The following is an 18421-nucleotide window of genomic DNA, read 5'->3' on the forward strand; positions in this document are numbered from 1 at the left end:
GCATAATGGGGGAAAACAGACAGGCCTTACTTTAGGGTAATGTTCATGCACGTGTCCTACACCTGGCTAATGTCCTACACATCATAATGTCCTACACATCATAATGTCCTACACTTGATTATTGTCCTACATTCGGAAAATGGCCGACCGTGCTAAAATTGTGGAAAGATTTTTAAAAATGTGACGATAAAAAGCCTAACCTAACGCTAAAACCATGACAAGCTGACTTCTATTAATAGTTGGACAGTTAAACGTTAATTAGTCACAATCTGTTGCTGGATAGTAAAATACTCAAACATCGACCAGAATATATTCAAACATTTGTAAGGTAGACAAAAAAAATTACTATTCGAAACTTTAAAAAAACATTTGTCAGCGAAATGACGCGGCTGAGGTGTTGAGGTCCCTCCGCTGATTGCTAACAGATGCCATGTGGTCACTCACACTAACACACCACAATGGGACCACCAACACACCATCAACACACCACCAACACAAAATCAACACACAAACAACACACCAGCAATACAGCACCATGAGACCACCAACACACCATCAACACACCACCATGAGACCATCAACACACCATCAACACACCACCATGAGACCATCAACACACCACCATGAGACACCAACACGCCATCAACACACCACCAACACACCACCATGAGACCACCAACACACCACCATGAGACCACCAGCACACCATCAACACACCACCAAGAGACCACCAATACACCACCATGAGACCACCAACACACCACCAACACACCACCATGAGACCACCAACACACCACCATGAGACCACGAACACACCACCAACACACCACCAAGAGACCACCAACACACCACCATGAGACCACCAACACACCATCAACACACCACCAAGAGACCACCAACACAACACACCACCAACAGACCACCGACACACCATCAACACACCACCATGAGACCACCAACACACCATCATGAGACCACAAACAGACCACCAACACACCATCAACACACCACCATGAGACCACCAATACACCACCATGAGACCACCAACACACCATCATGAGACCACAAACAGACCACCAACACACCATCAACACACCATCATGAGACCACCAACACACCATCAACACACCACCAACACACAAACAACACACCATCAACACACCATCATGAGACTACCAACACACCACCAACACACCACCAACACACCATCAACACACCATCATGAGACCACCAACACACCACCAACACAACATCAACACACCACCATGAGACCACCAACACTCCATCAACACAACATCAACACACCACCAAGAGACCACCAACACACCACCATGAGACCACCAACACACCACCATGAGACCACCAACAGACCACCAACAGACCACCAACAGACCACCAACGGACCACCATGAGACCACCAACACAACACCAACAGACCACCAACACACCACCAACAGACCACCAACAGACCACCAACACACCACCATGAGACCACCAACACACTACCATGAGACCACCAACACAACACCAACAGACCACCAACACACCACCAACAGACCACCAACAGACCACCAACACACCACCAACAGACCACCAACACACCACCATGAGACCACCAACACAACACCAACAGACCACCAACAGACCACCAACAGACCACCAACACACCACCATGAGATTACAAACAAGTTTTTTTGTTTCAATTACTTCCAGTTTTAACATCAATTTCTGTCAATCTCATCATTTTGTCCTTTATATTGTCCTATATATTGTCCTCTTTATTGTCCTATATTTTGTCCTCAAGATCTTTACGCGGCTATTTTGTCCCCCCCCCCCCCCCACGACCCTTATCCTTGTCACACCCCAGCTCAAATGCCCCCCCCCCCCCCCGTCCAACGTTTTGTTTCAAATCCTAGGCAGACGTCAACCAGCTGTCTGGGGTGGATCGATATGTTGCAGATTGATCAGTCTATAGGTATCTAATTCATGCACTTGACTCATATACCCCCCCCCACCCAATCACGTTTAAATATCGATTTTCTAAAACAATAACCTGTCACATGGTAGGACAGGGGTGAGTTTGATGATTGATTTTACCACAGCTCATGACCGCTGGGTCACTTGGAGTCAGTGATTTAGTGAGTCATTGAGTCAGTTAGTCAGGGAGTCATTGAGTCAGGGAGTCATTGAGTCAGGGAGTCATTGAGTCCGTGAGTCCGTGAGTCAGTGAGTCCGTGAGTCAGTGAGTCCGTGAGTCAGTGAGCCAGCGAGTCAGTGAGTCAAAGAGTCATTGAGTCAGGAGGTCAGTGAGTTATTGAGTCACGCCACACGAGCTGCTTGTTTAGTGAGTCATTGAGTCAGTTAGTCAGGGAGTCCTTGAGTCATTGAGTCCGTGAGTCAGTGAGTCCGTGAGTCAGTGAGCCAGCGAGTCCGTGAGTCAAAGAGCTATTGAGTCAAAGAGTCATTGAGTCAGGAGGTCAGTGAGTTATTGAGTCACGACACACGAGCTGCTTGTTCTAAAGAGTTGACCTTCGACCTTTCACTCAATCCTGCTGTAAAAGAGAACGGTTTAAGCTCCCCTACATTGGAACATTGTTTGCCCAACTCTCTAGAACCAGAAAATAAATTGTGTTTAGATTGCGCAATACGTCATTCAGTGTCTTCTGTTCGAGTCATTCAGTCACCGCCTCCATGTTAAGGTCTGCCAGATTAAAATGGCGAGAATTTGCCAACCAAACACTTAAAACATGAACCAGTACAGGACCAGGGAGAGTAGTCAAGCCATCAGGCCCACACCACTGGAGAGATGCTAAGTCGATCGTTCAAGCTATTTCATTGAGTGGATGGCTTTCACATTTAACTTTTACAGATTCAGCGTTCAAACAACTGATCTACTGCACAGGTCAGCAATCTCACGTCCTATAACTTCAATTGACGTCCAACAAACTAAACTGACATCCAACATACGTATGTGTCGTCCAGCACCAACACAGCATAGCTGTACAGAACAGGGCTGTTGTATGAACCAGAGGAAGTGGTGACAGAGGTTGTCACAACTGGACCAGTATCAGTGACAACTGGAGAAATGTCAGTTTCAGTGTGAGCCTCAATTGTGTGCGACACATAAATTTTGTGTCTGTTAAAGCCGTGCACGACATAACTTTGGTTCTCTGAATTGCTTTGACGTCTGTCCCGCTGGTTCTCGTCACGTGACCCACTGAGGCAGGTAATTGTGGCGCCACCTGTTTCCGCTGGGTGGACCCCCGCTGATCAGACGTACGGCTGGCTGCATCTGTCGGTCAACACGATAGACTCGGTGCTGTGAAACCCGACTGATTAGGTCAGGTGAGACATTCAGGTGAGACAGGTGAGACAATCAGGGGAGACACTCAGGTGAGACAGGTGAGACAATCAGGTAAGACACAGAGGTGAGACAATCAGGGGAGACACTCAGGGGAGACAGGTGAGACACTCAGGGGAGACACTCAGGTGAGACAGGTGAGACAATCAGGTAAGACACAGAGGTGAGACAATCAGGGGAGACACTCAGGGGAGACAGGTGAGACACTCAGGGGAGACAGGTGAGACACTCAGGGGAGACAATCAGGCGAGACAGGTGAGACACTCAGGGGAGACAGGTGAGACACTCAGGGGAGACAATCAGGTGAGACAGGTGAGACAATCAGGTAAGACACAGAGGTGAGACAATCAGGGGAGACACTCAGGGGAATCAGGTGAGACACTCAGGGGAGACAGGTGAGACACTCAGGGGAATCAGGTGAGACACTCAGGGGAGACAATCAGGCGAGACAGGTGAGACACTCAGGGGAGACAGCTGAGACACTCAGGGGAGACAATCAGGCGAGACAGGTGAGACACTCAGGGGAGACAGTCAGGTGAGACACAGAGGTGAGACATTCAAGTGAGACATTCATGTGAGACATTCAAGTGAGACAGGTGAAACTGATACCCTACACAAGCTAGCTGGGAGAGCCCTACACTAATTTAGAGAGCCCTACACTAGCTGGGAGAGCCCTACACTAGCTGGGAGAGCCCTACACTAGCTGGGAGAGCCCTACACTAATTTAGAGAGCCCTAAACTAGCTGGGAGAGCCCTACACTAATTTAGAGAGCCCTAAACTAGCTGGGAGAGCCCTACACTAATTTAGAGAGCCCGACACTAGATTGGAGAGCCCTACACAAGCTGTGAGAGCCCTACACTAGCTGGGAGAGCCCTTCAATAAATTGGAGAGCCCTACACTAAATTGGAGAGCCCGACACTATATTGGAGAGCCCTACACTAGATTGGAGAGCCCGACACAAGCTGGGAGAGCCCGACACTATATTGGAGAGCCCTACACTAGCTGGGGTAGCCCTACACTAGCTGGGAGAGCCCTGCACTAGATTGGGGAGCCCTACACTAGATTGGGGAGCCCTACACTAGCTGGGAGAGCCCTACACTAGATTGGGGAGCCCTACACTAGCTGGGAGAGCCCTACACTAGCTGGGAGAGCCCTACACTAGATTAGAGAGCCCTACACTAGCTGGGGTAGCCCTACACTAGCTGGGAGAGCCCTGCACTAGATTGGGGAGCCCTACACTAGATTGGGGAGCCCTACACTAGCTGGGAGAGCCCTACACTAGCTGAGGTAGCCCTGCACTATATTGGGGAGCCCTACACTAGCTGGGAGAGCCCTACACTAGCTGGGGTAGCCCTATACTAGCTGGGGTAGCCCTATACTAGCTGGGAGAGCCCTACACATTATTAACCAGTTGATTAAAAAGCCATAGTGCGTGCTACGAAAGTAAATTTTGGGCGAGTTGTGTAGGAGCGAGTTACCGTAAAACCAATATCCAATCAACAGAACGATGGCCGGACTTGATTTATATATTTAGCTTGTCCGTGGGGCAAGGGGAGGGAAGAGATGGCCATCTCCAGATAACTGAGATGGCCAAGGGAGACGATCATCTTATAGGACACCAGATTAACGCCCTTCGTGTTTTTTGCGTTTGTGGAATGAACTGGACGGACACAAAATAGATTTGTATAATACGTGATGTGCACTTGATGAGATGAGAGTTTTGATATCTCGGTTGTACAACATAGAGTATCAGTTGTTGTTGTCACATTGTTGTAGTCAAATGATGTTGTAGTAACATGATGTAGTCACATGATGTTGTCACATTGTTGTAGTCAAATGATGTTGTAGTCACATGATGTTGTAGTCACATGATGTTGTAGTCACATGATGTTGTAGTCACATGATGTAGTCACATGATGTTGTAGTCACATGATGTTGTAGTCACATGATGTTGTAGTCACATGATGTTGTAGTCACATGATGTTGTAGTCACATGATGTTGTAGTCACATTATGATGTAGTCACATGATGTAGTCACATGATGTAGTCACATGATGATGTCACATGATGTTTTAGTCACATGATGTTGTCGTCACATGATGTTGTAGTCACATGATGTTGTAGTCACATGATGTTTTAGTCACATGATGTTGTAGTCACATGATGTTGTAGTCACATGATATAGTCACATGATGTTGTAGTCACATGATGTTGTAGTCACATGATGTTGTAGCCACATGATGTAGTCACATGATGTTGTTGTCACATGATGTAGTCACATGATGTAGTCACATGATGTTGTAGTCACATGATGTTGTAGTCACATGATGTTGTAGTCACATGATGTTGTAGTCACATGATGTAGTCACATGATGTGGTCACATGATGTTGTAGTCACATGATGTAGTCACATGATGTTGTAGCCACATGATGTAGTCACATGATGTTGTAGCCACATGATGTAGTCACATGATGTTGTATCCACATGATGTTGTAGTCACATGATGTTGTAGTCACATGATGTAGTCACATGATGTAGTCACATGATGTTGTAGTCACATGATGTTATAGTCACATGATGTTGTAGTCACATGATGTTGTCGTCACATGATGTAGTCACAAGATGTAGTCACATGATGTAGTCACATGATGTTGTAGTCACATGATGTTGTAGTCACATGATGTTGTCGTCACATGATGTAGTCACATGATGTAGTCACATGATGTTGTAGTCACATGATGTTGTCACATGATGTTGTAGTCACATGATGTTGTAGTCACATGATGTTGTAGTCACATGATGTTGTAGTCACATGATGTTGTCACATGATGTTGTAGCCACATGATGTTGTAGTCACATGATGTAGTCACATGATGTTGTAGTCACATGATGTAGTCACATGATGTAGTCACATGATGTTGTAGTCACATGATGTAGTCACATGATGTTGTAGCCACATGATGTTGTAGTCACATGATGTTGTAGTCACATGATGTTGTAGCCACATGATGTTGTAGTCACATGATGTTGTCACATGATGTTGTAGTCACATGATGTTGTAGTCACATGATGTTGTCACATGATGTTGTAGTCACATGATGTTGTAGTCACATGATGTAGTCACATGATGTTGTTGTCACATGATGTTGTAGTCACATGATGTTGTAGTCACATGATGTAGTCACATGATGTAGTCACATGATGTAGTCACATGATGTTGTAGTCACATGATATAGTCACGTGATGTTGTAGTCACATGATGTTGTAGTCACATGATGTTGTCGTCACATGATGTTGTAGTCACATGATGTTGTAGTCACATGATTTTGTAGTCACATGATGTTGTAGTCACATGTTGTAGTCGTCACATGATGTAGTCACATGATGTTGTAGTCACATGATGTTGTAGTCACATGATGTTGTAGTCACATGATGTGGTCACATGATGATGTAGTCACATGATGTAGTCACATGATGTAGTCACATGATGTAGTCACATGATGTTGTAGTCACATGATGTGGTCACATGATGATGTAGTCACATGATGTTGTCGTCACATGATGTAGTCACATGATGTTGTAGTCACATGATGTAGTCACGTGATGTAGTCACGTGATGTTGTAGTCACATGATGATGTAGTCACATGATGTTGTCGTCACATGATGTAGTCACATGATGTTGTAGTCACATGATGTAGTCACGTGATGTTGTAGACACATGATGTTGTAGTCACATGATGTAGTCACGTGATGTTGTATTCATATGATGTTGTAGTCACATGATATAGTCAGATGATGTTGTCGTCACATGATGTTGTAGTCACATGATATAGTCAGATGATGTTGTCGTCACATGATGTTGTAGTCACATGATGTTGTAGTCACATGATGTTGTCGTCACATGATGTAGTCACATGATGTTGTAGTCACATGATGTAGTCACGTGATGTTGTAGTCATATGATGTTGTAGTCACATGATGTAGTCACATGATGTTGTAGTCACATGATGTTGTAGTCACATGATATAGTCAGATGATGTTGTCGTCACATGATGTAGTCACATGATGTTGTCGTCACATGATGTTGTAGTCACATGATGTTGTGGACCCTGACCACTTCTCTGTAGCCACACCGTATGTCCAGATAACCTCTGACCCTCCAGTAATGAGAATCGGGCCACCCCACTCACGGGACCGGCCTAACCCACGTGACCGGCCTATCGATTGATCTCGATGACCAGCGTGTTGAAATCAGATCAGTCCTGAGATGACGTCACCAATTAGCGACCCACACCAAGTCACCTATTTTAATATTACCAAAAGCAACTCACTCACCGGAGAACTATTTTTAGACCAACCGTTCAGGTAGATGAACACTAAGAAAATTCACAACAACCACCAGATGGCGCCTAATGTTGTAAATTTGCATACTTCACTTGAAAGCCAGAACGATTTTCCTGCTTTTGTCCAACCATGTATGGCTTTAGATACCGTTTTACGGTTGCCTGCCCCCCCCCCCCCTCCCCCGTAATGATGGCTTAATGAGGGAAATATTCAGAAATATGATGTTAGAGGGTTGTCATCTAGAGTTGTTATCAGTGATGTTAAGGTTATCCTAGGGTTGTTATCACAGTGATGTTAGAGTTACCCTCGGGATGACATCACAGTGATGTTAGAGTTACCCTCGGGATGACATCACAGTGATGTTAGGGTTGTCCTCAGGTTGTCATTACAGTGATGTTAGGGTTGACATCACAGTGATGTTAGGGTTGACATCACAGTGATGTTGGGGTTGTCCTGACAGTGAAAAAGATGTTGACCATTAACCCAGACAGAAGACCCTCGGTGGTGTAGATGGGACGGGGATGATTGTGATGTAACCTTTTTAAGGTCGTCCATAAATGACGTCACACTCATAGGGGAGGAGGGGGTGGTTAGTAATTTTGTGACGATGTTTTAGAAAGTGTGACGTCACTTCACACTTACATTTAAAAAAAAAAGTAATTTTACAAACGGAAATTAAGCCGTCATTTCGCGTTAAAGAAAACTGTACTTGTAAATTGTTAAAGAAATTGATTTATGTACTCTACGTCAACCGAGACAAATTATAGAAAGAAGTCGATGTTTAACCAAAGAAATAGCAATTTTGAGAAACCGGGTGGGGGGGGGGGGGGCTTTGGAGCCAAGTTATGTCGTAGGTGTGAAAGCCGACGTGACGCCTAGACTCACTCAGGCCACGTGATGTCCTACTTGTCACCCAGATCACGTGATGTCCTACTTGTCACCCAGACCACGTGATGTCCTAGTGTCACTCAGGCCACGTGATGTCCTACGTGTCACCCAGATCACGTGATGTCCTAGTGTCACCCAGACCACGTGATGTCCTACGTGTCACCCAGATCACGTGATGCCCTACGTGTGAAGGATGACGTATCACCCAGCTGTAGACCAGCACATACTTCACAACCCGTGCCCGCAGACGATCGGTTCACTTGTTGTTTAAAGTGTTCATCAGGGAATCTGCATTTCAAATCATTTGCATAACTAATGACGGGTCTATCTAATAAATGCTAATGACAACTTAATTTATCAACCCCTTCACCAGTTGATTTCACCAAGTGCTTCTGTTATGTGCTATCATCATACATCAAACAGATCTAGTTGATACAAGACTAAAGTGACCAAATCTTTCAACAAACAGATCTAGTTGATACAAGACTAAAGTGAACAAATCTTTCAACAAACAGATCTAGTTGATACAAGACTAAAGTGACCAAATCTTTCAACAGATCTAGTTGATACAAGACTAAAGTGACCAAATCTTTCAACAGATCTAGTTGATACAAGACTAAAGTGACCAAATCTTTCAACAAACAGATCTAGTTGATACAAGACTAAAGTGACCAAATCTTTCAACAAACAGATCTAGTTGATACAAGACTAAAGTGACCAAATCTTTCAACAAACAGATCTAGTTGATACAAGACTAAAGTGACCAAATCTTTCAACAAACAGATCTAGTTGATACAAGACTAAAGTGACCAAATCTTTCAACAAACAGATCTAGTTGATACAAGACTAAAGTGACCAAATCTTTCAACAGATCTAGTTGATACAAGACTAAAGTGACCAAATCTTTCAACAAACAGATCTAGTTGATACAAGACTAAAGTGACCAAATCTTTCAACAAACTGATCTAGTTGATACAAGACTAAAGTGACCAAATCTTTCAACAAACAGATCTAGTTGATACAAGACTAAAGTGACCAAATCTTTCAACAAACAGATCTAGTTGATACAAGACTAAAGTGACCAAATCTTTCAACAAACAGATCTAGTTGATACAAGACTAAAGTGACCAAATCTTTCAACAAACAGATCTAGTTGATACAAGACTAAAGTGACCAAATCTTTCAACAGATCTAGTTGATACAAGACTAAAGTGACCAAATCTTTCAACAAACAGATCTAGTTGATACAAGACTAAAGTGACCAAATCTTTCAACAAACAGATCTAGTTGATACAAGACTAAAGTGACCAAATCTTTCAACAAACAGATCTAGTTGATACAAGACTAAAGTGACCAAATCTTTCAACAAACAGATCTAGTTGATACAAGACTAAAGTGACCAAATCTTTCAACAGATCTAGTTGATACAAGACTAAAGTGACCAAATCTTTCAACAGATCTAGTTGATACAAGACTAAAGTGACCAAATCTTTCAACAAACAGATCTAGTTGATACAAGACTAAAGTGAACAAATCTTTCAACAAACAGATCTAGTTGATACAAGACTAAAGTGACCAAATCTTTCAACAAACAGATCTAGTTGATACAAGACTAAAGTGACCAAATCTTTCAACAAACAGATCTAGTTGATACAAGACTAAAGTGACCAAATCTTTCAACAAACAGATCTAGTTGATACAAGACTAAAGTGACCAAATCTTTCAACAGATCTAGTTGATACAAGACTAAAGTGACCAAATCTTTCAACAGATCTAGTTGATACAAGACTAAAGTGACCAAATCTTTCAACAAACAGATCTAGTTGATACAAGACTAAAGTGACCAAATCTTTCAACAGATCTAGTTGATACAAGACTAAAGTGACCAAATCTTTCAACAAACAGATCTAGTTGATACAAGACTAAAGTGACCAAATCTTTCAACAAACAGATCTAGTTGATACAAGACTAAAGTGACCAAATCTTTCAACAAACAGATCTAGTTGATACAAGACTAAAGTGACCAAATCTTTCAACAGATCTAGTTGATACAAGACTAAAGTGACCAAATCTTTCAACAAACAGATCTAGTTGATACAAGACTAAAGTGACCAAATCTTTCAACAAACAGATCTAGTTGATACAAGACTAAAGTGACCAAATCTTTCAACAAACAGAGCCCCACTAGTCAGGACCTCACCAGGGGCCCACTAGACTAGTCAGGACCTCACCAGAGGCCCACTAGACTAGTCAGGACCTCACCAGAGGCCCACTAGACCACAGCAGTTTGTTATCAAGTCTAGGAACTTACCCCAAGACTATGGTTTTAAAATCATGTGCTCAACCACTCAACCACACCATTCCACTTCCTTAACTTGTATTGACAAATAACGTAGCCGATAAAAAAACATTTGGATGGGACAAATCAAACAGAGCAGTTTAAAATTTAATCATTGAGAAACTGGGCCATGGGGTCGTCCACACGTCGCTGCTTGAGACGGAAGGCCTCCATCTCCTCGTCTGTGGGGGCCCTGACCTCCACCAGGCTGTTGTAGGGCCGCTTTCTCTCATCCATCTGGAGCAGACGGCTGATCTTCTGGTCATGTGACTTCTGCTGCTCCAGGGCCTGGGGAGGGTTGTTAGCAAATACTGACATCAGGAGGACAAATACTGACATCAGGGGGACAAATACTGACATCAGGAGGACAAATACTGACATCAGGAGGACAAATACTGACATCAGGAGGACAAATACTGACATCAGGAGGACAAATACTGACATCAGGAGGACAAATACTGACATCAGGAGGACAAATACTGACATCAGGAGGACAAATACTGACATCAGGAGGACAAATACTGACATCAGGAGGACAAATACTGACATCAGGAGGACAAATACTGACATCAGGAGGACAAATACGGATACAAGGAGGACAAATACTGACATCAGGAGGACAAATACTGACATCAGGGGGACAAATACTGACATCAGGAGGACAAATACTGACATCAGGAGGACAAATACTGACATCAGGAGGACAAATACTGACATCAGGAGGACAAATACTGACATCAGGAGGACAAATACTGACATCAGGGGGACAAATACTGACATCAGGAGGACAAATAATCAGGCGAATACTGACATCAGGAGAACAAATACTGACATCAGGAGGACAAATACTGACATCAGGAGAACAAATACTGACATCAGGAGGACAGACACTGACATCAGGAGGACAAATACTGACATCAGGAGGACAAATACTGACATCAGGAGGACAGACACTGACATCAGGAGGACAAATACTGACATCAGGAGGACAAATACTGACATCAGGAGGACAAATACTGACATCAGGAGGACAAATACTGACATCTGGAGGACAAATACTAAGAACATGACATGAACTAAATAAGAGTGACATTTCATCAACTGTAGAATGAAACATCTAAGTAGAGAAACACGACAATGTAAACCTCTTTCAACAGTCTCTTTTTCCTGGTGTCCTCATCTTCTTCCTCATCCGACGAGGAATCAGACGATGATGATGATGATGAGGATGAAGACGTAGACGACGATGTTGAACTGTCATCAGATTCTGAATCACTGCTCTCCTTTTTATTTTTTTTCTTCTTCTTCTTTTCTTGCCGTTTTGTTTTCTTGCTACTTTTCTTTTTTTGCTTCTGTTAAAAAAAGATATTTGACAATGTCAACAAAAAACAAAAAGTTTACTCCTGCCTTAGGTGAGTGTTGTAGACCTCTCAGCCAGGTGAGAACTGACCTGCTGTCAGCCAGGTGAGAACTGACCTGCTGTCAGCCAGGTGAGAACTGACCTGCTGTCAGCCAGGTGAGAACTGACCTGCTGTCAGCCAGGTGAGAACTGACCTGCTGTCAGCCAGCCAGGTGAGAACTGACCTGCTGTCAGCCAGGTGAGAACTGACCTGCTATCAGCCAGCCAGGTGAGAACTGACCTGCTGTCAGCCAGGTGAGAACTGACCTGCTGTCAGCCAGGTGAGAACTGACCTGCTATCAGCCAGCCAGGTGAGAACTGACCTGCTATCAGCCAGCCAGGTGAGAACTGACCTGCTGTCAGCCAGGTGAGAACTGACCTGCTGTCAGCCAGGTGAGAACATACCTGCTGTCAGCCAGCCAGGTGAGAACTGACCTGCTGTCAGCCAGCCAGGTGAGAACTGACCTGCTGTCAGCCAGGTGAGAACTGACCTGCTGTCAGCCAGGTGAGAACTGACCTGCTATCAGCCAGCCAGGTGAGAACTGACCTGCTGTCAGCCAGGTGAGAACTGACCTGCTGTCACCCAGGTGAGAACTGACCTGCTATCAGCCAGCCAGGTGAGAACTGACCTGCTATCAGCCAGCCAGGTGAGAACTGACCTGCTGTCAGCCAGGTGAGAACTGACCTGCTGTCAGCCAGGTGAGAACTGACCTGCTGTCAGCCAGGTGAGAACTGACCTGCTGTCAGCCAGCCAGGTGAGAACTGACCTGCTGTCAGCCAGCCAGGTGAGAACTGACCTGCTGTCAGCCAGGTGAGAACTGACCTGCTGTCAGCCAGGTGAGAACTGACCTGCTGTCAGCCAGCCAGGTGAGAACTGACCTGCTGTCAGCCAGCCAGGTGAGAACTGACCTGCTGTCAGCCAGGTGAGAACTGACCTGCTGTCAGTCAGCCAGGTGAGAACTGACCTGCTGTCAGCCAGGTGAGAACTGACCTGCTGTCAGCCAGCCAGGTGAGAACTGACCTGCTGTCAGCCAGCCAGGTGAGAACTGACCTGCTGCCAGCCAGGTGAGAACTGACCTACTGCCAGCCAGGTGAGAACTGACCTGCTGTCAGCCAGGTGAGAACTGACCTGCTGTCAGCCAGGTGAGAACTGACCTGCTGTCAGCCAGCCAGGTGAGAACTGACCTGCTGTCAGCCAGCCAGGTGAGACCTGACCTGCTGTCAGCCAGGTGAGAACTGACCTGTTGTCAGCCAGGTGAGAATTGACCTGCTGTCAGCCAGGTGAGAACTGACCTGCTGTCAGCCAGGTGAGAATTGACCTGCTGTCAGCCAGGTGAGAACTGACCTGCTGTCAGCCAGGTGAGAACTGACCTGTTGTATAGCTTGAGCTGGCTCCTCTGTTGCTCTGCTCCCTGATGGGATGACCAGTAAGTTGCTCTCCTGGAGAAAAATAATAGGTTTGGTACATCATGGCAGACATAGCAACAGTTTCTGCAAATTATGAAATTACATCTGGTGCTTTTACATCATTTGAACTTCAATGTGTGGACATGTTTAACTAAAATATTTTAACTTCAGTGGTTGGAGAGGTTTATCTACTAAAATTTTTTAACTTCAGTGGGTGGAGAGGTTTAACAACTAAAATATTTTAACTTAATAAGTGGAGAGGTTTAACTAAAATATTTTAACTTCAGTAGGTGGAGAGGTTTAACAACTAAAATATTTTAATTTCAGTAAGTGGAGAGGTTTAACAACTAAAATATTTTAACTTCAGTAGGTGGAGAGGTTTAACAACTAAAATATTTTAAATTCAGTAAGTGGAGAGGTTTAACAACTAAAATATTTTAAATTCAGTAAGTGGAGAGGTTTAACAACTGAAATATTTTAGTGAGTGGAGAGGTTTAACAACTAAAATATCTAGCCCTTACCTCCTCAGCTTTCCTACCAGCCTCCCCGGTACAGTATGACTCCTTTATGTAGGAATGACAGCAAGCGTAGCCCCATTTCCCATCTCTCCAAAATGAGCCCCAAACTGACTGGAAGAGAACATTTTTAAAAACTTTTATGCTGTATGTCATGGGTGTTCAACATACAGAACTAAATGGGAGCGCTATTTCAGCGCAGAAACAGAGTACATGAATGCTAGAAAGTCTTACTTTGTGTTTGTTATAAACAGAAACAGAGTACATGAATGCAAGAAAGTCTTACTTTGTGGTTGTTATAAACAGAAACAGAGTACATGAATGCTAGAAAGTCTTACTTTGTGTTTGTTATAAACAGAAACAGAGTACATGAATGCAAGAAAGTCTTACTTTGTGGTTGTTATAAACAGAAACAGAGTACATGAATGCTAGAAAGTCTTACTTTGTGTTTGTTATAAACAGAAACAGAGTACATGAATGCAAGAAAGTCTTACTTTGTGGTTGTTATAAACAGAAACAGAGTACATGAATGCTAGAAAGTCTTACTTTGTGTTTGTTATAAACAGAAACAGAGTACATGAATGCAAGAAAGTCTTACTTTGTGGTTGTTATAAACAGAAACAGAGTACATGAATGCTAGAAAGTCTTACTTTGTGGTTGTTATAAACAGAGACAGAAACAGAGTACATGAATGCTAGAAAGTCTTACTTTGTGGTTGTTTTAAACAGAGACAGAAACAGAGTACATGAATGCTAGAAAGTCTTACTTTGTGGTTGTTGTTGTAAACATCTTCTTCATAGCGGGACTTGATGGCAGCTTTCTCCTGGCCCTTGATAACTGATCCTGTCCTAGAGTATTCAATGTAGTCTTCCTACACCACAGAGACAAGGCAACTGTTTATACAATTATTACTACTGTACTAGTCAGTTACAATTTTGTTCCATCTCTAAGCCTAGCTTCCCCCACTCCTTCCCCTACCACCTAAGGGTGACTATTGTTACTGAAATCAATTTTGCTCAGTGTTTGAATATTAAAAAAAAAAGTACAGTTAAAAAAATCTGCACAAGATGCCAACAACAACAACTTACTGTCTGTGCCAACAACTTACTGTCTGTGCCAACAACAACTTACTGTCTGTGCCAACAACAACTTACTGTCTGTGCCAACAACAACTTACTGTCTGTGCCAACAACTTACTGTCTGTGCCAACAACTTACTGTCTGTGCCAACAACAACAACTTACTGTCTGTGCCAACAGCAACTTACTGTCTGTGCCAACAACAACTTACTGTCTGTGCCAACAACAACTTACTGTCTGTGCCAACAACAACTTACTGTCTGTGCCAACAACTTACTGTCTGTGCCAACAACTTACTGTCTGTGCCAACAACTTACTGTCTGTGCCAACAACTTACTGTCTGTGCCAACAACAACTTACTGTCTGTGCCAACAACTTACTGTCTGTGCCAACAACACCAACTTACTGTCTGTGCCAACAACAACAACTTACTGTCTGTGCCAACAACTTACTGTCTGTGCCAACAACTTACTGTCTGTGCCAACAACAACAACTTACTGTCTGTGCCAACAACTTACTGTCTGTGCCAACAACAACTTACTGTCTGTGCCAACAACTTACTGTCTGTGCCAACAACTTACTGTCTGTGCCAACAACAACAACTTACTGTCTGTGCCAACAACTTACTGTCTGTGCCAACAACTTACTGTCTGTGCCAACAACAACTTACTGTCTGTGCCAACAACAACTTACTGTCTGTGCCAACACCAACTTACTGTCTGTGCCAACAACAACTTACTGTCTGTGCCAGCAACTTACTGTCTGTGCCAACAACTTACTGTCTGTGCCAGCAACACCAACTTACTGTCTGTGCCAACAACAACTTACTGTCTGTGCCAACAACAACAACTTACTGTCTGTGCCAACAACAACTTACTGTCTGTGCCAACAACAACTTACTGTCTGTGCCAACAACACCAACTTACTGTCTGTGCCAGCAACAACTTACTGTCTGTACCAACAACTTACTGTCTGTGCCAACAACTTACTGTCTGTGCCAACAACAACTTACTGTCTGTGCCAACAACAACTTACTGTCTGTGCCAACAACTTACTGTCTGTGCCAACAACAACAACTTACTGTCTGTGCCAACAACAACAACTTACTGTCTGTGCCAACAACAACAACTTACTGTCTGTGCCAACAACAACAACTTACTGTCTGTGCCAACAGCAACTTACTGTCTGTGCCAACAACTTACTGTCTGTGCCAACAACAACTTACTGTCTGTGCCAACAACTTACTGTCTGTGCAAACAACAACTTACTGTCTGTGCCAACAACAACTTACTGTCTGTGCCAACAACTTACTGTCTGTGCCAACAACAACTTACTGTCTGTGCCAACAACAACTTACTGTCTGTGCCAACAACTTACTGTCTGTGCCAACAACAGCAACTTACTGTCTGTGCCAACAACAACTTACTGTCTGTGCCAACAACAACTTACTGTCTGTGCCAACAACAACAACTTACTGTCTGTGCCAACAACAACTTACTGTCTGTGCCAACAACAACTTACTGTCTGTGCCAACAACAACAACTTACTGTCTGTGCCAACAACAACTTACTGTCTGTGCCAACAACAACTTACTGTCTGTGCCAACAACAACTTACTGTCTGTGCCAACAACAACTTACTGTCTGTGCCAACAACTTACTGTCTGTGCCAACAACAGCAACTTACTGTCTGTGCCAACAACAGCAACTTACTGTCTGTGCCAACAACAACTTACTGTCTGTGCCAACAACAACTTACTGTCTGTGCCAACAACAACTTACTGTCTGTGCCAACAACAACTTACTGTCTGTGCCAACAACTTACTGTCTGTGCCAACAACAACTTACTGTCTGTGCCAACAACAACTTACTGTCTGTGCCAACAACTTACTGTCTGTGCCAACAACACCAACTTACTGTCTGTGCCAACAACTTACTGTCTGTGCCAGCAACAGCTGTTTGGGCGGGGCCTCCAGGTACTCCTGCCCCCCGTACTTGTCCAGGATAGAATCTTTAGCAGTTTTCTTGAACTCGCCTTTTCTCTTCTCAAACTCCATGTGGAGCAGTTCCAACTTGGTGGGATCAGCCTGAAGGTGGATGTCATTGCCTCGCTCATAGGCTTCCCAGGCAAACACTGGACATAGGGGTTAAATAGGGGTCAGATGGGGGTCAGATAGGGGTCAGATAGGGTTAACATAGGCTTCCCAGGCAAACACTGGACATGGTCAGATAGGGGTCAGATAGGGGTCAGATAGGGTTAACATAGGCTTCCCAGGCAAACACTGGACATGGTCAGATAGGGGTCAGATAGGGGTCAGATAGGGTTAACATAGGCTTCCCAGGCAAACACTGGACATGGTCAGATAGGGGTCAGATAGGGTTAACATAGGCTTCCCAGGCAAACACTGGACATAGGGGTCAGATAGGGGTCAGATAGGGTTAACATAGGCTTCCCAGGCAAACACTGGACATAAGGGTCAAATAGGGTTAACATAGGCTTCCCAGGCAAACACTGGACATAGGGGTTAAATAGGGGTCAGATAGGGGTCAGATAGGGTTAACATAGGCTTCCCAGGCAAACACTGGACATAAGGGTCAAATAGGGTTAACATAGGCTTCCCAGGCAAACACTGGACATAGGGGTCAAATAGGGATCAGATAGGGTTAACATAGGCTTCCCAGGCAAACACTGGACATAAGGGTCAAATAGGGTTAACATAGGCTTCCCAGGCAAACACTGGACATAGGGGTTAAATAGGGGTCAGATAGGGGTCAGATAGGGTTAACATAGGCTTCCCAGGCAAACACTGGACATAAGGGTCAAATAGGGTTAACATAGGCTTCCCAGGCAAACACTGGACATAGGGGTCAAATAGGGATCAGATAGGGTTAACATAGGCTTCCCAGGCAAACACTGGACAGAGGGGTCAGATAGGGATCAGATAGGGTTAACATAGGCTTCCCAGGCAAACACTGGACAGAGGGGTCAGATAGGGATCAGATAGGGTTAACATAGGCTTCCCAGGCAAACACTGGACAGAGGGGTCAGATAGGGGTCAGATAGGGTTAACATAGGCTTCCCAGGCAAAC

General features: G+C 44.2%; 1 protein-coding gene across 1 annotated transcript in view; it reads right to left on the reverse strand.

Annotated features, from left to right (window-relative positions):
• Positions 1-11026: 11026 nt before the first annotated feature.
• Positions 11027-18421, reverse strand: part of LOC131932858 (pre-mRNA-splicing factor SLU7) — a 13652-nt gene continuing 6257 nt past the window's right edge. The window contains exons 10-15 of the mRNA XM_059289766.1: positions 17269-17465; positions 15022-15126; positions 14262-14369; positions 13705-13773; positions 12080-12286; positions 11027-11222 (exon numbers count right to left, since the gene is read on the reverse strand). Of these exons, the coding sequence (XP_059145749.1) occupies positions 11043-11222; positions 12080-12286; positions 13705-13773; positions 14262-14369; positions 15022-15126; positions 17269-17465 (866 nt within the window). The 3' untranslated portion in view covers positions 11027-11042. The remainder of the gene's footprint in view (positions 11223-12079; positions 12287-13704; positions 13774-14261; positions 14370-15021; positions 15127-17268; positions 17466-18421) is intronic.

Source organism: Physella acuta, unplaced genomic scaffold (genome assembly GCF_028476545.2).
Source record: "Physella acuta isolate Inbredline_101_S28 unplaced genomic scaffold, ASM2847654v3 ptg000105l, whole genome shotgun sequence".
Lineage (NCBI taxonomy): Eukaryota > Metazoa > Mollusca > Gastropoda > Physidae > Physella > Physella acuta.